At 39.8% G+C, this 24,902-nt stretch overlaps 1 protein-coding gene across 2 annotated transcripts; it reads left to right on the top strand.

The window, feature by feature from the left end:
- The first annotated feature begins 1,790 nt into the window (after positions 1-1,790).
- rell2 (RELT like 2) lies at positions 1,791-22,938 on the top strand. Of its 2 annotated transcripts, none has more exons than XM_042493579.1 (6): positions 1,791-1,871; positions 17,158-17,367; positions 19,224-19,286; positions 19,926-19,989; positions 20,491-20,667; positions 20,757-22,938. In XM_042493579.1, the coding sequence occupies exons 2-6, from the start codon at positions 17,172-17,174 to the stop codon at positions 22,531-22,533; spliced, it is 2,277 nt and encodes a 758-aa protein (XP_042349513.1). In that variant the 5' UTR covers positions 1,791-1,871; positions 17,158-17,171; the 3' UTR covers positions 22,534-22,938. The 2 variants fall into 2 exon arrangements, with proteins under 2 accessions (XP_042349513.1, XP_042349514.1); XM_042493580.1 differs by lacking the exon at positions 1,791-1,871 and adding an exon at positions 13,888-13,953.
- Positions 22,939-24,902: the final 1,964 nt, after the last annotated feature.

A 24,902-nucleotide genomic window follows, 5' to 3' on the forward strand; every position in this document is an offset into this window, starting at 1 on the left:
CCAGTAAATTCTGTCATTTATGGATACATTTCTGATATGAATGACCAATGCACCTTCTGTAACAGTATAATAGAAACACTAGAACTTTTTTTTATTGTGCACATGTGATTTTCTTCTGGCCTGATTTTCAGATTTTCATTTTGACATTTTGACAGGAACAATTCTCATCGCCTTCTTCCGATGTTTTAAAAAGCCACATTGCTCAGGTTTCAAAGGGTTAATGTTGTATTGCATTTACCATAAAAAGCTCTTATAAGACATTTTATTCCAGCTGACATGTTATAGGTGGGTATGCCAAATGAAGCTTCATAAACCAATTTTTATTAAGCCTTTGAAACCTGGATTGACAAAACCTGTTTTGTGTTGCATTCATATGCCTTACAGGTATTTAAACTTTTAAACCCACAGTAAATTGGTTTGATTGTTTTGAAACCGTGCAAAAAAGAAAGGCTAATGAGCAATTTGGCAATCCATGTTCTGTAAATTATAAGAAATTACTAGGTTAGAAAATTCTTTTTGAAAAAAAAAGCTAGGGAAAATGTCCAGAATATAATCATTTATTTAAAATTATGTTGCAGAATTGTTATTTTTAAGTAATTACATTATTATTGACATTAATAATTAGGTAAATTTCCTTTTTACTGATTCCTTGCTAATTTGGGGGTAATTTCTTCCTCAGTTGCTCATTTTTTTGCTCGTTTTTGAAATAAATGGTGCCAATTTGCTCAGGTTTCAAAGCGTTCATTTCTGAATCCACTAGATGGAGCGCTTTGTTGGTCTTTGTGGGTTGAAAGCCCCCGAATTGCCATTTGTTGAGCCTTTTTCATTTAACTAAGAGCACCATCCAGAGGGGTCAACTCATGATTCATGAAGCGCCACTTAGAGATGACTTGTGCATTAGGCTGCGCTGGCTAGATGCATTGCTCATGACATCTTGAAGGCAGGGTGCACAGCATGCTGGATCGATTCCTTTGTGAGCAGAACACATGACATTATTACTAAACACCAGCAACATTGGATCTCTGCTTAGAAGCCAACTGGAGCTTAGAAACAACGTCTGAACAGACGATGATGAGATGAGCTCTGGAGAGAAAAAATTCTGGAGCACAAAACGTGGTTATAAATAAAGCTTTTAATGAGGAGCAGCAGCTATAAATCTCAGCAGACACAACTAAGGCCTGCAGGTTTCTTTTATTTTTTGTGCAGGAAAAAAAGGCATCAAGAGAGTTGGAGAGCTGCCTCAGATGGATGAGAAAGGGAGGATTAAACAACATGAATAGAAATAAATCAGAATCTGTATGTGAGTGTGGATGCAGTGAAGACAGCGAGGACTGCTCTAATAAAAATAATTTGACTGAATCAGAAAAAACAAGCGGAGGTAATTTTGTAATGATTCAACTAGTCTTTTAAAAAAAATAAGGCAGCCACTACATTCCCGCCACTATATATATATATATATATATATATATATATATATATATATATCATACAGAATATTTTTTACTCTGGGTACATAGTGAGATGGGTGGAGGGGGAAACCTCTTAAAAGATAAAATAAATAAATTAAATAGAACTCAGCACATTTCAGTCCATGTGTCGCTGCTTGAAGATCAGCTGATCTTTCTGCATGAACAAAGGTTAAACGTAAACGCGCAGTAGGAGCAGCCTCCAGGGCAGACAGACAGATGCCCCCTCCGCGCGCATCTTCCTGTCTTTCTGTCCTCCTCAGCAGACAGACACACACACACGGACAGCCAGGCAGCCGCAGAGTCCTGCTCCGGACAGAGGACACGGTAGCTTGCAGCCATGGGACAGCATCTCACCGACAGGAGCACCGGAGAGGACCGGGCGGTGTCCCTGCCTGACTGAAGGTGAGTGTCCTCGCTTGATGTCTCTGTTTTGGGACCAGTTAGTCTTTATGTACTCACTGGTTGAGTCTTTAACCTTCAGGAGTGAGATCAGGTCTCAGGTGGGATCAGGATGGACCGCGGTGCTGTGGGTGCTCCCGGGGGGCTCGTACAGATGGAGATGACGGTGTGCTCTGGGTGTTATTGACTGGGTGGGGACGATGATGCGGTGAATCAGCGTTACTGTAGGTGACGGTACGCTATAGACTTCATGCTTGCTTGAGAGCTTGCTTGAAAAAAATGCCACGCCAAACTCCATTTAAGAAATTCGCTCTTAAGTCTTATCGTCACCATTTTGGAGTAATACCTTTAATTATCACGACACCCAAGATGTTTCCGGGATGTGTAGAGGCAAAGGGTAAAATCGGCTTTATCTGATTTACTAATATATCCTTATGTCAACGTTGAAAACTTTAGAACATGTTCCACCAAAACACAGCGCGCTCCCGAGCGCACCTCGCGTGAACTGCTGCAAGCAGCGTGCGACTAGGTGATTAAGGTAAGACAAATTACATTTAGAAATGTTATTAGCGGATATTATGGGAGCCGAATTGAAGAGCATGTCCACATGACGAATTTAGTTATTACGATTCTTTGTAAAGACTTAGGTAGCTGCCGACAAGTAAAACCACCTTAAATTAAAACATTTTCAAATGACGTTAGGTGAAAGTGATTGGCCACAGAATGGGAGGACTACAACCTGGCGGTCAACTATATGAAGACCATTAGCAAGATAGGAATGGAGCGGTTGATGGTGTGGTGCGTTCAAGTGTAGAACAGTGAAGTAGGGCCATGAATGACCTCTGGATAAGCTTGTGGACTCTCATGGCAGTCTTCTTCAGTGATTAGGACATGGACAGTTCTGGAATGTAACTGAGTCAGCTTCAGTCAAGGAAAGAACTGCAAAATTCCCAGCTTTCCCACGCAAGTTAATATTAATCAGATGGCACTTAGCATGTTATTGCTGATGTAGTTCATGCAGAAGTTTTGCTATAGCTGAACTTTCAGTCACCCAGGGCCGTAATCACCTATTTAATATTGAGGTGGGGTGTGCAGGGGACCATTTTCAATCTATGCCTTCTGCGACCCAATAGTCCACTGAGGTCCGAGGAAAATCCCCCCAGTGGAATTTTTTTTAAACCTGACTTCGCTTGTCAGTGTAATTGAAAAGTAATGCCAGTAGTCTACTTGCCAATCTATAGTGAACCTGGAAATGCTGTGTACCCCAAAGTTTTCTGTTATCAAAGTATAATAGGGGTCCCCAGCATTAAGAAACTGCTGCATGCTAACTTGCATATGTTGTCAATTTGCATAATTTGTCTAATTTAAAAAATAAATGTACATAATTACAACACTGTTTAGCCAATTTGGACATTATCTGGGTGGTTCTGGGGGGTTACTGAGGATGCTGAATCCATTTCTAATATTGTCAAAATTCAAAATGGACTTTTTAAGACCAGAAGTCTGCATATTTTTATTTTTTGATCAACATTTATTCAATGTAGACATTTTAGAGGGCACTGAATTGAATGGATTACACAGGTTTTTCAAAAAATTGAAATAACTTCACATCAGTTAAAAATTGTACAATTTTTACAAGCAAATAGAGCAATTGTATTTTTTTAGACCATTACTGTCTAAATGGCAACGTATTTGTGTAAATGTATGCAAATTGCCCAACGTATGGAAGTTAGCATCCGGCAGTTTCTTAATGCTGGGGACCCATACTACACATTTATAGCAGAAAATGTTGGGGTACACAGCATTTCCCGGCTAACTTTGCTGGCAAGCAGACTACAGCTCCAGATAAACTCTTGTGTGTTCCACTTCACGAGGCTTCATTTCCATGTTTTTTTTTTTTTCCCAAGCACTGTGTCTTCTTAAATGTCCACTGCTTATGGTCTGGCACCTGGTAGCTTCTGTTTTTATACAGGAATTGATGGGGTGCATCCCCATAAATGTCTCAAACACAGAAAATAAGAAGACAAAACAGGCAGCTGGCAGAGTCTGCAGAAATATACACCGCCACAGGCTTTTAGCAGGTCAAAAGTGATTGAGAGGAATTACTTCTGTATGGGTCTACATTATACATTGTTTTTAGGAAGTTCCTGCGTAGTACATCTTAAACAGCTAAACTTTTGACACAAAACTCAAAAAAAATTAATGACTAAGAGCCATTGTAGGGATCAGCATATGACTGAGGGCCACACAATGACTTTTAGAAAAACTTCTTAGATCATATTTTTAGTCATACACATGTATGCAAATTACTTTTTTTATGCCAGACTAAGACAATACAAAAACGGTCACAGTCGATAGTAATATAGTTTACATTCAGTCATATCTAGTTTTCCACTTGTTAATACATTACTTTAATACAATTAAAGTAATGAAATAGATATGACTGTATCCACTGCAGTTGAGCAAGCAATGAGCTTCTGCTGCACATACATTATCTCGCAATACACACACACACACACACACATACATATACATATGTATGTGTATAGCATTACACTTCGTACATTATACATTAATAATTTACTTGCATTTGTGTGTTCAAGTCTCAGGAGGATAATGCTTTTAACCACATTTTTTCCTGTGTGTGTGCAAGTGGAATTGTGTGACCAGAACAGAAGAAATATAATCATAATGACTCTTTATCTCTGTCTTAAAATACTTTTATACATCACACCCTCCTGTTTGATTCTGGGTGGTGTGGAGGCTAGCTTGTGTTATCTGGAGAATATTCACCCCCAGTGCTGTGCACAGACATTTCATAAGGCAGGGGCTCAAGTGATAAAAAGGGCACCCCTTCCACAAATGTTGTGTATTCGCAAAATGTGCAAAATTAGTTTTTGTGTGCTTGCAAACGACGCTCTGCCGGTAAGTTTCTATGTGTTTGCTGGCACCAAATTGGCTCTTGAGATCTAAGTACATACAATACATTTGTGCACAGTAATGTGCAGGGAAATGACAGTATGGTTTACATATGAGGTGTCTCCAGACCTATACTAAATGCACCCAGCAGCAGCTACACATACACACTCACTCTCTACATTTATTACTTATTCATAATAGGCAACAGCAAAGAATCAATGCCACACTGTGCACACTTTAGTGGTCTATTAAATAATTAACCATTCAAAATCAACAAATCTTTACACAAAATTAAAAAATGCTGTTGTCTGAATAAATGCAATCATAAACCAAACAATCTTCCCTGCAGACTACAGACTGGGCCTGTGTTCAGCTGCAACAATCTGGCTAAGTGCATTCTGCTCTTGTCTCCTTCTCATATTGTTCTCTTCTCCTCACTTTACACTCCACTCCTTTCCTTTGCTCTCCTCTTGCACTGAGTGGAAGGCAATGAGACAACGCAGCAATGGAATAATTTGTGTTATCAGTAATCTTGAGATACATGCATTTTGGACAGTTTTTGGACTTACCTGGTTGTGTTTTGAAAAGCATAAACCCAGGGGCTAACATTCAGGCCTGTCACACAGTGCTTAAACAGTAAGGCAAATAATAAAAAGTAATTTTCTTGTAACTTTTTCACAAATTTCCCTCCTTCTTTTGAAGTTGCTCTTTGCCTTCTTCCCATGTTTTTTTTGTTTTTTTTAAAAAATCAAACCAATTTGCTCAGGGTTTAAAGGGTTAAATGAGAAGGTTAACCTCAGTTCATCCTCCAGGTTGACAAATATAATTGGAATTTGATTGTGCATTGACCTACATTTAGACGAGTATTTTAAAAAGTCAAAAAGTTGGAACAGAATGGAATCTTGGTTTAATATTTTGGTGAATGTGCAAAGAAGTATAAATAGAGGTTTGTGTGTGTTGTCATCCAAATCTCTTTAAGTTGTGACATGTTGGCCTCCAGATTACTTTTGTAGATGTATTTACTGCCTGGCAGCTTCATTGCCCTTCCCATTCAGTAAGTTATTTCAGCAGCGCAAAGTATTGAGTAGACATCTCCATTAATAGCAGCAATCTTATCAAAACAAGGAGGGGCTCTAGGACTTGTTTGTCTTAGCTATAGACTGAATATAAAGATAGACAACATGACAGCTCCCTAAAAGTGTAACTGTTCAATCAGGATCACCCCCTGGTGGCTGACTGCAGTATAGGCCATAAAGCCCGCCCCTCCATGTTAGTGTATGGGGCACAGGCCAAACTAATATCTCAAAGTAAACGCCAAATACATTTTTCCCAGAGATGGTTTCTGTCACTGAAGGTAGTTCTCATCACCCTGTTTATTCAAGTGTTTGTTTTTATGATAAGTTGGGTTTTAATGAGTTATTAAATTTTACAAAAAGAGGTTTTTCCACCATGATTGACAGCTGTGACAGTTGATCTGTGCACTCCCATTGAATTAAGCTGATCGCAACTCCCCCACCGCAGATATTGTTACTGCGCAGGCTCAGGTTCTCAATGACATCACCCTCCATGATGGTAATGCCCATATCTCGGATATATATATTTTTTAAATTGTTTGTTTGGGGGACGTTTTTGGCTTTAATCAATAGGACAGTTTTTTAAGCGTGAAAGGGGGAGAGAGAGAGGGGACAACATGCAGGAAAGGGCTGAGGCCGGAATCGAAACCGCGGCGGCAAGGACACAGTCTCTGTACATGGGGTGCCTGCTCTATCCACTGAGACAGCAGGCGCCCCATATCCCAGATATTTTAACCTCACTTCAGCATAGCGGGGGTATGTAGGGGCGTGTCGTCCATCTTTATACGGTGTGTGGTCTGACGTGGACTGTGTCTGTCCCTGGAGCTCAAACCCAGAAAGACACTTGAGCCAAACTTTATGATTTAAAGCAAAATGACTCGACATGACTTCTTTTGAGGTTATAAAGTGACAGGTTCAATATTGTGATCTTACCACACAATGGAGGGAATGGTGTGATGGAACACACATTAACATTAATTAACTTTGTTAAAATGATCATTCTCTGCTGGAGTTTGCTGCATCACTATAGCCAACGGTGTTCATATGAAATATTCAGCCATCCCACCCTCACTTCTCTCCACAATGACGCATGCAAACTATAATAGATCCCTGTGATGTCAGAGTTCTTTGACGTGATGATACCTTCACACACACACACACACACACAAACACACACACACACACACACACACACACACAAACACACACACACACACACACACACACACACACATCCCTATCCCTCTGTCACTGTATCTCTCTTTTTCTTTTTTTATCTTTCTTTTTTATGAGACTATATGCTGAGCTACACAATGCAGCCGTGAAGCACTGGACGCACGCACACACACGTCACCGTGAGACAGTTCTGTCGAGGTCATGATGATGCTGAGTCATCTCTCAGCTTCTTTCAGCTCTGTGAGTGTGTGTTAGGTAGAGAAACTCAGCATCAGACCTGTCTGTGTCCTCTAGCATCTGCGCCTTTCAGATTTACTTCATATTACAAGAAATGATATTAAACACGTGTGTTGTAGTTTTTTGGTATTCATGTAGAGGTGATGGGTCTTTTGTGGTGAGTGAGGCAGGATAATAGCATGGTTTTAGTGGTGCTGAGGAGCACTAATGCATAACATGGGACATCAGCGGTTGCTGCTGTTATGTATCATCATTATAATACACTTTAGGGGAGTGGTTGAGAGGATAGTTTCAAATAGCTGTTTTAATTGCGCTTTGTTTAAGAGGCTGCTATATGGGGTTAACCCACGGAGAGCTGTCAAAACTCTTTGGAGTGAACAGAGCCAGTGTGACACTGACTGAGGACTGCAGCTGCTGCTCCTGCGCTGCTGTCGAGTTGCTTTTGCTTCACGGCTGCTGTAGACAAGGTGTTAATGTTGTTCCTCCTTCAAGTACAAATGAGATCAGTGTGTGCTGTGACTCACCTGTTTGTTAATGCTACTGTCTAATAGACATTTACTCAGGTATTTTTAAGGCAAATTATTTTACTTCATCCTAAAAAAGAAACAAAAATAACAAATAAATATCTGTTTTTACACTCTAACTACGAGTAAATAGGAGCTAGATTTAAATTTCTTCACATTTAAAGCCCGGTATACACTGCGATTTTGGGCTGTCTCAGACAATAGATAACCATTGTAACAGATGCTTGGCGATATCTTTGCTCGTGGCTCTAAACTGGTGGTGCTGCGTTGTACATTTAGAGAGGTTCAAAGAAGGCAGTTGTCACGGCCGTGCGCTCAAAGACAGCCTGGGATAAAATTCTGACAGTGTTAGAAATTTGGGATGACCATCTCACTGTGTGACTGCTCATACAACCTACGTATACTGACCAACCAATAGAATTGCAGCATGAAATGATGCACTGATCAGCGCCACGCTGCTTGTGCATGCTAAATGCTCATAGATACTCCCAGTTCTCGTTGCAAAACTGGAGTGCTAAGTTGGCCTTTTTCCAAGCCACAACTGCGTCCACATTCTCCTCTTCTATTGACTTTTCCTGACACACATAAATGCTGCTATAGGGGGTCTCGAATTGTTTGGGTTTTTTTTTTTTGTGTGTGTGTGTGGGGTGGGGGGGGTTACCTTTATTGATAGGTCAGCTGTAAAATGACAAGAAATGTGGGAGAGAGAGGGGGAATGACACACAGCAAAGGGCCACAGGCTGGAACTGAACCTGGGTTGCTGCAAAGATCAGCATATGGGGCGCACGCTATAGCAGGTGAGCTAGAGGCCACCTCTTCACTTTGCCGATGACGTTTTATTCATGCATGTTGACGTCAATGGACGTAGGTCGTAGCCTACAATTCATGTCATCAATGATGACATCGCACAGCCTGTATACATCAAACTTAATGTCATACCAAAGTTTATTAAGATCCTTGTCGCACAATGTGGCTGCACAGAACTTATAAGACTGCAAAAATCTCACAGTCTGCAGGATGCTTAAGAGCAGTATCACAGGGGTGTGTATGTGTGTGTGTGTGTGCGTGTGAGCGTGTGTCTGTGTGTGTGAGTGAGTGTATGTGAGCCCATACTAGAAGAAAACATTTAATTATTACACTGTTCTGACAGCAGGAATACCTGACTTAATGATATATCTGTACCAAATGGTCTCATGTAACAGCATTAATATCACATGTTGTGAATAATGTGTAGCTAAAATTGTTGTGACCATGTCGAACATTTCACTACAATTTTTTTGTGATTGGCACATTTTTTATTAAATTTTATACTGTTTAGTCTTGAAAATGTAAACAATAATGCAATCTTTGTATTATTTTCTTCTTTTTAGGAATTGTTCTAGTTCTTTTAATAGAGGAGGTATCTCCAGAGGACAGTTTTGGCTTCTAACCTCGCCTGCACAATGTTTTAACTTTTTAAAATGATTTTTCTATCTTTTGTATGTATGTGCAAATTAAATTAAATGACACAGCAGGCAAAGGCATGTCTAACATAACAAACATTCTGTAAAGAATTAGGTGACAGAGAGCTTTGGCAAGCGATGTAAAAACAGTCCAGTTGAGAGAAGGTGAAGGTTTTGGTCAGAGGTAGATAAGAAGTTGAAAACTTGTCATGAGTCGGGACTTGAGGGAAAATATATCTCTCCAGCCTCGGGAACTTTCCACTACTAACTCAATGTCACGTGACTACTATTTATATTCTGTTTATAGTATTTCTCCATGGAACCCCTTCATGGTGGGATAAATACTTAAATCACTAATCATGCATTTTGATTGCATTTCAAAACATCATGCTCAAGAAAACAAAGACATCTTTTCCATACAAGAAAGATATAAAAATGAACTCAGGCATAAATTAGATAAACAAAACAGATAAAGTATTCTCCCTCTCACGTATCCTTCCACTCCCTGGTTAATTCGGAGAGAACATTAAATAGCCTGACACAAGAGGGGGCATAAGGGAGGCGTTTTGGAGCAGAGAGAGGATTATAGATTTTGTAGTTCATGTTGTGAAAACACAGATAAGAGCTGTGTGAATAAAGATCCTCTGACTGTATGTCTGAACACACATTATATACAGGAAGTTTATTTTCTACTCCTTATATTTATTAGGTACAAAATAGCTTAGTGCTGACAAAATGAATCACTGCTGTGACTGACCCATCTCAGATTATTAGCAATAATAACAATAATGTAAATAAACATAGCTGGGATTGGCTCCGGCCCCCCCCCCCGCAACCCTTGCGAGGTCAAGTGGCTACGGAAAATGAATGAATGAATGAATAAATAAACATATCAGTAAATGGCAATATGCACGCACACACATGCACACACACACACCCACATACACACACACACCACAAGCAATGTTATTTAGCAGAACATTGTATTTCAAAAATAAATGTATCTTCTGTTAGTAGTGGCTTAAAGCGGCCCTGTTATGCTTTTAGGGTTTTTCCCTTTTCTTTATTGTTGTGTGTAGCATTTTTGTGCTTGTTAAAGGTCTCCAAGTAATAAAGCCTAAAGTCCAAGCAAAAGGGAGCGCTCTATGCTCCTAAGCTGCCTGAAACAGCTCATTTTAATTTCAGTGTTTACTTCTGTAACTTGGTGATATCACAATGTAACAGACAGAATGAGCTTTAAATGAGCATACAAAATACAAATATGATCCGGAAAATTAGCATAATAGGGCCTCTTTAAAGCTGCATCATTGAATTTGGGGACAACTGTTAACATATGTAACTGTGGCGGAGAATGCGGACCCAAACGGACAGGAGACAAGGCAGTTATCTCTTCAAAGCTTTTACACTGGTCAGTAGCAGCAGGAAACAAAACATCCAGCAAAACACTATAAATGAAGATGAGCCAAGACACAACACTCACACAGGAACTCTGTGGCAAAGTCATTTACACTGCATTTTTAAAAACTTTGATAATATGGTAAATCTCTCACTCTCTCCCTCTTCCTCTTCTGCGGCTCTTCTACTCAAAGAACTGAAGTTACATTTAATAAGTAGTATTACAGCAGAATGCTACCAGCGGAAACACTGGGTGTCTTTGCAATGTTGGTGTAAGACAATGGTGTCAAACTCATTTTAGTTCTTGGGTCACAACTGGGCCAGACCGATAAAACCGTAATTGCATATATTGTTATTAATATTGCACAAATGAATAAAAACCTCCAAATTGTTTCTTTTCTTTAAGTGTAAAGAAGCCTTGTGCCTGTGTGCTTCCACATGTCAGTCGAGTTACACTTATAGTTTACATCCATTTCTGTGAAAGCATTGATTTTACACACCCATCTTCCTGCCGGCAACACAACACTCTCCCTCTCTGTTCTGGAGATATTGCCTTTAGTAATAGTAAAAAGTGTTTTTGAAAAACATTATGATGTCACCGTGAAGCTGACCTTTGACCTTGTGGATACAGAATGGCATCACTTCAGCATTGTATCCTATTAGATATTTGAGTGAAATTTTGTAATTATTAGCAGAGCAATTCTTGAGTTATGGACAAAACGCTACTAAAGTTAATTTTTGAGTCCAAGTGGACATATGTGCCAACTTTGAAGAAGTTCCCTCAAGGTGTTCTTGCGGTATCACATTTCTGAGAATCGAGAATGAGACCGATGTAAGGTCACACAGACCATTGGCCACCAAAATCTAATCAGTTTATTATTGGGTCGAAGTTTAGTTTGTGAAACAGACAAGGTCACAGTGACCTTGACTTTAACAACCAAACTTAGAACATTGTTGAGTCCAAATGGATGTCCGTGCCAAATTTGGGTATCTGAGATATTGCGTTCACGAGAATTAGACGTATGCTCAGACAGACAACATGAACACATGATGCCTTCAGCCACTGCTATCAACAGTATGTGGGCATAAAAACGCTCACAATGAATGAACAATCCATACACTAATCAGATAATGAACTGCCTGACAAGACTTAAGGAAAATAAGTACAATTTCAACAAAATGTCTCAGTTTGTCAGTCTACAACTTACAGTAATTACAAGTGGCTTTTTCTGTCTGTTTGTTTAGCAATGCTGGCATCATCACACCAAACTAAAGTGGAAGCTACTGAGGTAGCAGCTCAGGTTAACCCCTGCCTTACAAATCATTTACAAATCTGAAGTTTTGGCAGTGACTTAAGCAATAGAGTCTATATACTGAAGCTGCAGATTCACAAAATTTGTACAATAATCATCATCTTTAAAAGTCCAAAGTAAGTTTTTTGGGTTTTTTTTTCAGAGAACTGTATCCTGGTCAGGATGATAAAGCCTCTGCAGCAGCATTTAACATGACGTGCTGCTTATTCTTTTACTTGCTCCTGAAACCTGGCACCTCGTAACCCTTATAAGTGCATCTACAATAAGTGTCAAATCCTGAGCAATTGCCAGTTTCAGAATGTCATTTATGCAGTTTTGTTTTATTGATTTATTGAAACACATCAGCAAAGCTTTGCAGCTTAACCACCTTACCACTCTGTGGTTTAGCAGGCCACCAGTAATGTCTTTGTCAGTAAGGTTGTCAAACTGACGAGGACTGAGACGTCTGGCTTGGATGACATTAACAGTTTTGACATGCACTTTCATGACATGATCTGTTCTTAATGACTTGCAACACAGTGCTTCCTCGTGGAAAATACAACGAAAAGTCCAAGAACTACACCCTTCATTAGATGAATTCGTGATCTCTAAATTTGGTGTTTGAACTTCTCAGTGACAGTCAAAGTCTCATCGACACAACGAATGATGGTAACGTGTTCTCATACAACAGCTCATATGATATCCTACAAAAATGCACACAAAACAGTTCATATGATATTCTATAGATGAGCAACCAACGAATGATGTTATGTTAATGTAAAGTTGCCTAATTAACATAAAGGTGCAGGTTAGGTTTAGGCAAGTTAGGACATTAAAATTGATGATTGATTCTCTGTAAGCTGGAAAAAAACAAACAATGAAAATCTTTGTCAAAATTTAGACTATGGAATATAACAAACTACAACACAAAACTTTTTTAAAATGCCTTTAGCAGATGTTAAATTAAAACTGAAACTTTTGATATAATATACAGAAAGTTCCCAGCAACTTTTGTTTTATAAAGTCAAATGAAAATTAAAATAAAAAAGAATAAATAAAAATAGCCTCCTGAGGTTTTAAAAAAGTAAAAGTTCCTCCCATATTGGCCATTCTGATTAATTCATTTAATCAGTGATCAATAAAATAAAATGCTGACATAGATAATCAGCAAAATGCCAAATATCATCCCCAATAATTGGCTAGGCAGACAATGTGTTGACCTCTAATTCAGGCTGCACTAAACCTCTTGATTTGGAGGAGGTTGTTCAGACTGAACGCAGCCAGAGAGGAAAACCTGATGACCAAATTAAGTGTTTCCTGGACCGCATTTATATATATAGACGATTTACTTTGAATTATTGCCAAACATGTATTTGAACTCGCAAAATGATGATGAAAAAAATTAGGTTTTTGTAATGTTTAGTGGCGATTGCTAATGAGGTGTCCTATTATAGCTTTAACAGTCTGAAATATTTGCTGATAAGGGTGTGTGTGTGTGTGTGTGTGTGTGTGTGTGTGTGTGTGTGTGTGTGTGTGTGTGTGTGTGTCGGAGGGACGTCAGTGGATGATGATAAGCCAGCGGGAGGGCAACACTGATAAGCTGCTATATGTAAATTCTTAGTCAATGCTGTGTGTGTATGGATGTGTTTATTTACTGTTTGCACATTCACAGTTTCAGGTTATAAGACATACACACATGATTATATATATAATGAACCTAAATCATATGCTGTCTACAGTACCTATAAGATTTATTGCTAGACTTAAAAGGAAGAGGTTCCCCTGTCCCTGTCTGTGTGCCTCTGTGTAGATAGACAGAGAAGGTGGGGTTAAGAAGAAGCCTGAGTGTACAGGCGGGGCACACTGTCTGCTGCTTTTAGCCTCTTATCCAACACACACACTTTTACTTTGTTTATCAACCAAATCTCAACAGTCCTGTCCTGTTTTGTCCTGTTTTGTTCTTGGCACACGGCATTGACCATGCATGACTTTCACGGATGTGTCCGCTGTTGACCAGCAAGAAAATGGTAAGGGCTATCTGTTTGTCAGCTATAAACAACAATGCCACAAGGCTACAGTACTATTTCAGAGCTCGTGCATGAGTAGTCAAGATTTACACAAACTGTATGTGGTCTTTAAGTTCTTCACAACAACATTAGAGCCAAATTGACAATACATGTGCATATTTGCATGAACATGCTTGACGATATTTTTTTTTATATAGCAGATAACAAAAATGTTAAGAATTAAAAGAAATTAAATGGTTCAGATGTCTGAGGATGTGTTCAGGAATGGTTGTTTACAGCATGCTAATGCTGGGCACAAAGGTTTTTTGCTGTTTCTCTTATCTTTTTCTGTATCCAACTTTACTGTGTTACACAATATTTTTCCTAGGTACTACTAAATACTCCGTTTTTGGAAGCAGTACCAGTAGTAATTGACACAGCGCATTCGCTTAGAAATGTGTACCATTAACTTAAGGTCTTAAAACGACATTTTGATAAGAAAGTTAGTAATTAATGAAGGCCTGTTGTTAAGGTCCTTATAAGCTCTGTTGCTAATGTCCTTGAGTGCTGTTCATACCCAAACACATTTGCAGTAGGGAACCTGGGGGTTCAGGGTTCCTGTTGGTCTGGGGCCCAGGGCCATCCAAAAAGGTGGCTCATGAAGTCACCAACAGCTATGTTCATCTGGAATACGAGCAATGCTAACCACATTTTATTTTAGCTTGTTTCAAGGAAACCCTAGTACGCTTGTTCTGTGGGCCCATTGTTGTGGACGATCCAGGTAATTTTACACCTGGAAATTTGTAAGTTTTTTTGGCTTCATGTGCCACTGAGCAGTTTTCATACGAATGAACAATGAATGAATGAAATCCATACTCTAAACAAGGAGACAGAGACCACGAACTACATGAGTAAAGCTGATATGGGGAGGTCCTATGGGTGAGCCTGCTGGGGCCCCCGGTGCAGCTGCCTGCTTTGCCCTGGTTGATAATCTCGCCCTGACCACACTGGGTCTCTGATATTGCTGTGAGATGTGCCTAGATGCAGTCAGACATAGAAATTAAAATTAAACTTTGGTTTTTCATTCTTCTAGTGCTGTCCTTGTTTTTCCCTCTCAGCTACAGACTTCTAAACTGTTGAACCCATTGTTGAAATGGAAAACTGACCTTGCTTGGTGATGGGGGCCATGCATTCCTTTTGAGAGTGGACTCTTCATCCCACAACCTTTTTGGAATTCATCTGCTTTTGATTGCAATGATGTCCTCATCAGAGTCTTTGTTAGTTTTTTTCACAAAAGGAAAAGAAGGGCATTAGAACACCAGTGAAACCCAACTTAGAGAAAAACACATGCACTCTTTGTTGAGCTACCAAATGTCACCATGTTTATTTTCTACTTTAACAGAACCACTATAAACCTTACTGCTGCCTTTCACATTATCAGCTTCAGATTAATGTTGTAATTACCAGCAACGAAGTCTGAAAAAAGTATATTGAATGGATGGATTTGCAACTGAATTTCAGTTTGTTTAGAGACTTATGACTTGACAAGACCTGTGACTTGACTTAGACTGAGCTTGATTGTATTGAGACTTGTCTCAAGCCTGTCCAGAAGCCTTAAAAAGAGCTCTTATGTCACAGCTGTTGTGTGCAAGGCAATTGGGGAAACCCCCAGATACAGATAGATTTTCAGTGATTACTGAATAAATCTGCTTTCAGGCAGGCACTGGCAGACAGACAGGCATCTGCAGTTGTTGTTACAGGTGGCAGACAAACAGAGGCATAAAACAACAATAATGTAGTAACTCCGATGAACTGCCATAATAGAAGTGGGAATTAACCCATATGTGTACAAATGGGTAGACTGGAGGGAAATGGGAAGTAGATGAGCAGGTGGCTGAGGAAATTCCAGCAACTGCAGGACTACTGAGGCAAGGTGGGGACAGGTGAGGAGAGGGGCAGGAAGGTCAAGTGACTGGAGCCCAATCCAAATATGTCTCTGTATGTCTTGTTCGAAGTAATCCAAATGTCCTGAAGCCCCAACATGCCAAGTTGTTTTGAAAAATGTCACTTTTTAGCCTTGTTGTAGCCTGTAGCTCCTAGCGTGGGAGCCGCATTCACGTATGAACACTCATGCAAGACCAAGGAGAGCTCATGGTATCGGCACGCCAGTGTTTACATGCTATTGCAAGCCTCCCCCACACACAGTAGTTTTAAATCTGACAAAGGGACTTGGTGCTTGCTGCTAACTCCAAAAGTCTCTCTCTGTGTATTGCAAGTGATTTGATTACATTTTTATACTTCATACAACTAAATTACAACATACGAACCATCCACCCTCCACCATTTTTAAAACAGCAGCGCAAATGTCACAATTTGTCAACTCTGAGCTTTTGGCAAATTGGGAAGGTTGTGAATACCACAAGAGAAGGCCTTTTTATTAGACTCCTCTTGTGAACATGGTAAAGACAACCCAATTTGAAGCTTTTTTTTGTTTTGTCCTCACAATGACTAAATCCCTTGTGGCTTGACTGCCAATTACATTAAAAATTCTTACTCTGTCAGTAATGCCTGTATCTAGTTATTAGAAATCTTACATAACGTTTCCTATTTCCATATCGCAGTAATTATAATGTGTCTGTAATCTGTGGGTGGTATGAGCTGCTGCATAATGTGAGCGGCTGTCATCCTCAACTTTTTTTGATTAGAGACAAACAACATTGCATGGGTAATTTAAAAAGAAGATGAGACACATGACACAAATGTGTTTCTATTCCTTCAGGCCTGTGGCATTATGTTTTTGGGATTTCTGTCAGTCCATACGTCTATTCATCTCATTCTCAAGAAGCAATATCTCAAAAACATTTTGGGGGAATTTCTTCCATCTGGACTCATTAACTGATGAGATTTTGGTGGTCAAAAGGTCAAGGTCACTGTGACCTGGTTGTTGTCATCCTCATGAATGCAATATCTCAAGAACCCCTTGAGGGAATATATTCCTATATCACACAAACATTTATTTGGACTCAATGATGATGACCTGATTAGATTTTGATGGTCAAAGGTCAAGGTCATTGTGTCTGTCCAATATCTCAAGAACTGCTTTCAGGGATTTCCACAAATTTTCCGCTTGGACATTAGATTTCAGTCTACTGTCTCAGTTTATACATCAATTGAACAAAAAGGAGTGTCATTGATTTAAACCCAATCTCTCTCACCATGTCTCAGACTGAAGCTACGTTATGACTGAATTAGAAGCCTCGGGGGTGGGGGAAAATCCCCCGCCCTACATCATCTTTGTGGTGGTCTTCCTCTTCTTCCTCACTGGACTGTTTGGCTTCCTCATCTGCCACCTGCTGAAGAAGAAGGGCTACCGCTGTCGCACGGGGGACATGGACAATGAAGAGGAGGAAGAGAAGCTTGGAGGAAATGCAGACGGTAGGTTGGTAATAGACAAGTATGAAGAGGCATACGCAATAGATTTGACATATAAAGATCAGATTACTAGTCTCAGGAGTGCTATTCAGCCTGTGAAAACAATTTCAGAATGTTTTATTGGCTCTGGAGGAGCTCTGTAATGTCAAAAATAACCCCAGTCATGTCACCAGGGTTATCTTGGGTTTGAAAAACACAAATTAAAAGCATAAAGTCTTCATGGTGAAAAAGAATAAGCAATAGAAATACTGGCTTCTCCTCAGACATAGCTCCACTTAAAAAAACACAACTGTCAATAGACCACTATATACACTTCAAGCAGAAGAAGAGGGATTTATCTTTCCTACATTTTCCTTCAAAATTAGAGAAAATAATGCTACCCTCTGGAAATTCCTGTTTTTTTTTATGCCTCTGCGCCGGCGACAGCTGTGGCTGGGGGCAATATGTTTGATATGTATCAAACAATATATATGAGCGTCTGTACATCCGGCCCATTCTTGTGAAAGCAATATCTCAAGAACACTGTGAGGAAATTTCTTCAAATTTAACACAAACGTCCACTTGGACTCAAGGATGAGCTGATTAGACTTTGGTGGCAATAGGTCAAAGTTCCATGTCACTGTAACCCTGTCTGTCTCATTCTTGTGAACAAAATATCTTAAGAATACCTTGAGGGAATTTATTCAGAATTGACAGAAACATTCACTAGGACTGAACAATGAGCTGATTAAAGTTTGTGTTCAAAATTCAAGGTCACTATGACCTTTCATCCATCTCTTTTTCGGGAATGCAATATCTGAAGATGGTCTTAAAGGAGTTTTCTCAAATTTGACACAAATGTCCACTTAGGCACAAGAATGAACTGATTAGAGTCTGGTGGTCGTGTGTAAAGGTCAAGGTCACAATGACCTCAGACAACATGTTTTTGGCCATAACTCAAGAGCCCTCAAGAACTACCTTGAAACTGCTGATATATAGATCTTCTCTGCATGAAGCATCTATGTTTTCACAGAAATGGATGTAAACTGTAAGTGTAACGTAACTGTTGCACAGGCATACAAATGCATAGGCATTGGTATATCTAGGGTTTTTTTAAGTTTTTTTTTTTAGCATTTACTGATCCACAACTTTTTGATCATTTGTCATCAGTGTTTCTCTCAATCTTGTTCTCTTTCCCTCCTCACTGTTTTTCCCCAACATCTCTACAGAATACACAAACGCTCACAAGTGTTTGAAGTCTGTATCGAGTCTCTCACACTCAAAGTAATCCAAACATACACTCACTTTGAGACATTAAACTTTGTCTATGCACATGTATTAAGCATTCACACACTTGTAACACACACAGAGGCATACACAATTAAAGACAATGGAACATGGACTTCTCTTGTACACAACACACAAATATACATCACACCAAAATATATACTTATAGGCCTACTCAAAGTGGACCTTCTGTAGTATAACTGTATTTTCAAAAATCACAGAATTGAAAAATGATGGTTCAAAAAAAATCCTCAGCAGTATGTCTTTCTGGACGTTCCCTGATCCTAAACAAGAGCAGCTTGGAGCAGGTTCAATGCTCTCAATGAAAATTATTGATGCTCTGTGGATTTAGTACAGTAATACGGACACTGTTTGTGGACACAAATGTTGCTATTAGTTAGAAAAGTTATATATATTACCAACAGGGGGATTTCTCAAGACCTGTTATCCCTTATTGTAAATTCTGTGACCCTGAGTGAATTACCTCTTTAAACGGTGTTGGTTGACAAACAGTTTGGATGGTATGCTTGGCCAAAGGCACTGCAATATAAAAGCTGTGGGTTTGATCTGTTTGTCCTTCTGCTGTGTTTCAGATGAGGATGACGAGAACCAGGACACAGTGGAACAGATCCTCAAATGCATTATTGAAAATGAAGGTGACAAAATAACTGCATAATGCATTTGCGCTGGAATTTTAATTTTTTTTATCAAATAAGATCAGTATTAGACTTATTAAGTTTCTTTCCTTCACCTATCAGAGACTAGCTTAAATGCCTTGTTAACTTACTGTAAAACACACTTCATTCACACTCGACAGAAATGAAATCAAACTCACCAAAAGTCTTGTTAGTAATGAAGTTTGTCAGTCAGCTGTTCCAGCAATCACAAAGTCATATAAATAAACACTTAATTCCACAAATTAGACGAGAAAATATGTTGTTTTTTTCTGCAGTCCCTGCTGTTGCTAGCGGGTTGTTTACAATCCTGTAGCGTTATCCCTACCACTCACAGTACCATGTTTTCCAGCTCAGCTGCCTGTTCGACCATTAAAGACTGACCTCTGGTGGCGCATGATGTGCTCTACATATTATACATTTTCAAAACAGCATATCTTTATTAGTATAATAGAAAGATGAGTTCAGTATCTTTGGGGGCATTGGCATCATACCGTCGGGATTTCTAAATACCCTGGTATAGTGCCCATGCCTAATCAGTATGTATCAGCAAATCTATCTACCAGTGGGTAACTTAATTAGAGCTACTCTCACATGGGTCCTATCTTTTGTCACCTCTAGCTAACATGGAAGCCTTCAATGAGATGTTTGGAAACCAAAATGTCTGTGTGCGCCATGACCCCAGGTAAGCTTATCCAACACAGTCTTTCTCAGTGTGACAAATTATTGTCAGCTGACTGCATAATAATGTCACAAGAAACAACATTTTCTTTTTTAGTCATTAGTTCCAAAAATTATGGAATCCCCTGAACTGGCTGTCCCAAACAGTGGACAGTGTAGCGTTATCTCACTTGTAACTTGAATGTCACAGAGCAGTCAGTTTCCCTTAGCTGACTACTGTATGCAATATAATCCACCATTTTAAAACATGCATTCAGGGACTTGGTATGGTAATTCCTCTAAACAATCTCAAGGGTGAACAATTTCAAGTCTAATCATTGATTTTGCCTCATCATTACCACTTTAAATAGTCTGACCAGCTAAAGCAATTGATAATCTTTATGAATCTGAACAACACCCAAACATTCGCTTACATGCAGCCCTGAGAAGTGCAGTTGCAGCTCTGGACTACACACATAATTAGAATAATACTCATGATTGTACTAATGATAATGTTGATGTCCAGATTGCGTAAGGAGTCCATTGCTGGTGTTCCTCCACATCACCATACAGTCCACTCAGGCAGCGACCACAACTCCTGCCACCTCTGTGCCCAAGTGCGATCTAAAAAGGGCCGACGGCAAAGCCGAACCCCCCGCTTTAAACAACGACCTGGAGAACAGACTGTCTTCTCTGTTGGCAGGTAACAAACAATTCAATCACTTGCGCAGAGTGGATGTTGGGATGGGGTAGCATAAATATTAAATCCTGAATGTATCATTAACCCTTCAGGTTCCGGGTGACACACACTGATAAGAAGCCGCAGGGAGGTCCTAATCCAATGGTCAGTTCAGGGGACCAGCTGGACCAATCCCAAGACAGTGACGAACGGAAGGAGGTCGGGTACAATCTGAGAAGCATGTTCAAAGATGCCCGACAGTCTTCAGAAGGCTCCAATGGGGTTGGACCGAATGTGGGGAAACGCAGGAAGAGTATAACATTTTTTGGGCTGAGGCGAGGCAGTGATCCCGTTGGCATTAAAGTAAAAGAGGGGACAGGCAGGGAGACTGGAGGTGTTAGATTGGCTATTCAGCAGCAACCTGTCGTGCTGGAGGAACTGTTGCAGGCTGAGAATGTTGAGTTTGCTCCTGGTACTAAACCTGGTATCAAACCTGAAACCGCACCCTCAAAGAATCAAACAGCTTCACCTCAAAGTCAGGCCAAAATTTCAAGTTCTGTTAATTCTCCCTCTTCACAAAGTAAGGATCAGGCCCAGGGCTCCCAGTCCGCTACTGAGGATGGTACTAAACAGAGGCCCAGCCCTGAACCTCATACAAACCTTATGCCCTCTGAACCTTCTGTTCGGAATACAGCAGCGTCTGCTCCCAACTCTCTTCCCATTCCATCTCCTGTTACATTTGGACAGACATTTGAGACATCAGAGAAACAAGGAGGTGTTGGGGATAGGGTGTTAAAAAATGAAGAGGCATATGATCCTGGGCCGCTACAGACCTCTACACCCATTGCCCCCATGACTGGATCCATTCCAGGTATCACTCCGATCAATCCTACTGGTCAACCTGAACCCTGTTCTAGTACTGGTCTTCCAGTTACCCAAAGTCCCCCTGACCCAAACTCCAACCCAGATCTGGAATCAGGTTTTAGTGCTGACCTAGCTGTAATAAGCTTAGGTTCATCACCTCCATCTTCTTCCCAAATCAAGACCCAATCTTCAGTCTCATCATTAAAAATTTCTATCTCACCCGTTGCAGTCACACCAAGCCCCAAACTAAGCCCAAGAAGTACGCCATCAGAGTCTGCAAAAACTGACTTTTCCCCTGCCCTCACTCCAAGCCCTAAACTCCAGGCAGGCCAAGTGGTATCTAGTGAATTACCTGTTCCATTGTCATCCTTTGGAAAAAGTACAAGTCCGTTACAAGCCCGAACTTCCTCACCTTCAAGCCCATTATCGCTACAGGAACAAGAGCTGAAAGGTGCCGGAATCACAAAGCCGGAAGAAAAGACAGAAAAAAAGTTAGTGGGAATTCTCAAATCAGCTAAACTTTCACCAGTTGGGGGGGATTTGAAGGGTTCTGCCCTTTACTCTCCCACTGATCAGCTTTCTACAGACAGACTGAACTTTTTGCCACTGTCACCTTCCAGTCCACTGTCCCCTTCCTCACCTATAGGTAGCAGAATAAGTAGTGTAACCATTGTCAAGGCCAGTCCTGACAGCAAGAGAGAGTTCTCTGTTGTCACCATGGTTGAGGACAAAGAATCCTTTACTCCAGTAAAAGACCAGAGAAGAGAGACTTCTGAACTCAGGGATGAATCCAAAAAAGCAGAAATTAGTCCAGCAGTTGGCCAAGGAGGAGAGGTTCATGCTTCATGTGTTGGAAAACCTGAAAGTCAAAATGAAGGGACTGCTGAAGCAGCGGCTAGGCCAAGGGTAAGCCAAGAGAAGGATGATATGGTGGAGATGGAAGATATTAGGAACTGCAAAGTGACACAGGTGGAAGAAGCAGAGAGGGTAGAGGAAGAGTTGGAGGAGATGGTCAAACAGGACTAATAAGTGGAGTCTCATATCGAGATGGTTGAGAGTTCCGCTCTGATAATCCAAAGAAAGAAGTGATACCAAGTGGTACCACTCAGTGGACTATAGGAAAAGAAATATAGTGATAATAAAATTAAGTAACAATTAAAATGCCTTTAATTATGTAACCACAGTCGTGAATATATTGAGGCAAGGCTGGACTGGCTGGTGAACTGAGTCAGCTGACAAATGGAAAATCATCAGACACTCTCACCACTGGTAGATTAAAACGATGATACAATTGTTGCATGTTTTAGCCTTTTCACAAAAACTCACATATCCTTTATGTCATGACTAACCATTTTGCAAACCATGCCTTTGTGTGAATGTGTTTTTTCGTACTCTTGCGGACACTGGCTTCCATGTATTTCCATACAGTAAAAAGAGTGTACAGCCATGTTAACTGCTCAGTGAGGCTGTGTGTAGCACCATGCACTCCTGCATTTGAGCAAAATGCTAACATCAGTGTGCTAACATGACAATGTCAGCATGCTAATTTTAGAAGACATTTTCCAGTATTGGACAAACTGGAATTATGGCGTGATTATGGTGCTACATGAAAAGTCAAAGGATGGGAAAAGTTATTACAATTCATCCTGAAGGGAACATTACTGTCATAAACTGCATGGCAAAAGTTACGTTATGATGAAATATCCTTATTTGATATAACCTATATTTCCCATACTTGCCTATATAAATTACTGCAGGGGGAGTTTTCCTTTGACTAAATTGTCTTACATGTGACAGGCTGACCACTTGGTTAGCTGATAGATTAGTTAATGTCTAGATGTATTTGGTAACCATCACAATTACTTATTGATGTATAAAGGTGCTAAGGGCTGGCAACTTCCAATCTCATCTATAGATCCTGCTGATTGTGAATCGAGATTAACAGCACAAGTACAGGGAAGCCTTAGTCGCTCAATGGGCAGCTTGACCAATGGAGATGTACTAGTTTAGTGAATTTGCAACAAGTTCATATTATTATTATGGAAACTATGCTATTCTGGCAAGTACAGTAAACCGGCAGGGGCATAACAGTCTGTTCAATCCTAATTTTACCATTGTTTCTCCAAATTTTGAGCAGCCATTTTCCCACGAGTATAACCCTTATGAATGTTCAAAGCCCCCAACAGATCTAACCCCACTGCTTAGGTTACCGCTGGTTTAGAAATAAGGTCTTGATCACTCACTGGCATCCCACCATACAAACACTATCAGGTATATTGACAAATCCATTTGTTTTCTTGACACCACAGAGTAACCCAACACCAGTCACTGATGTGACCATAGAGTAGTCACACCAGTAGTATCAATCATATTCATACGTTCTTATACTAGTGAAATCAGGCACTTCCAGTGATGATAATACTACATTCCCTGCATATCAGTTACAGACTAGTTTTCTGGGATTGTGAAATGAATGCATATCCAGTAAAATATTGTATTCACAATACTTCTTACTGTTTGCATTTACATGTTTTGCATTATTATTATTATAATTGAATGCGTAAGTGGGAGGTGCCAAACAGTGGCAAATGATAGCTATGACGGCATGTAAAGCCATAGACTTTGATGATTGTATTATCAAGCAGTGCACGACCAGGGATGACGGTAGGGCTGTCCAATATGCGAAATAAGCTCAGACTACAGAGACATGAAATTTCCACAGAATAACCTCTGCAGTCCTCAAAGCTGTGAAATCTAAAAACTATGTATTTTAAAGTATGTTGTGTATTCTGAAATATATTGGAATATTTTAAAGTCTAACTTCAAAAGCAGATATAAGACAGGTAATACTGTACATATGAATGGAATTTACCACTGGTTTGTGTTTCGCTTCTCCTCATGTGATTATGCAGTAGAACCTACTAAGACATGTGACACAACATTGTATACATCATACCATATAAACTACTCATTCTGATGGACTGGAACAAAACCTACCAATTCCAACACTAGAATAGCCTGGTTACAGGCACTAAGAGCTGTTGTTTCTACCATAGTTACATGTGTATAAAGTATATGTACACACAACTTCGCCTTTAACATTTATTGTGCAGTCTCTACTATCACAAGGCCAGTATATATGTTGCAGCAACAATCTAAAGCTGTTGTCCAGAGTGCATAATGTGTAAAATTGTGTCCATTGTGAAAAAATTTAAATGAATACTACTTTTTTACAACCTTGGTGCATTTTTTTTGTAGAATAACTGAAATGATGGGATCTTCAGGGCAACAGTAATTACACAAAATCTGGTTTTACAAGACTTCATTTTTTAAAAACACTCTGCTTATGTAGATGATCAAAGCACCAATATAACCTGTAGTATAATTTTAGCTGA

Source organism: Plectropomus leopardus, chromosome 9 (genome assembly GCF_008729295.1).
Source record: "Plectropomus leopardus isolate mb chromosome 9, YSFRI_Pleo_2.0, whole genome shotgun sequence".
Classification (NCBI taxonomy): Eukaryota; Metazoa; Chordata; class Actinopteri; order Perciformes; family Serranidae; genus Plectropomus; species Plectropomus leopardus.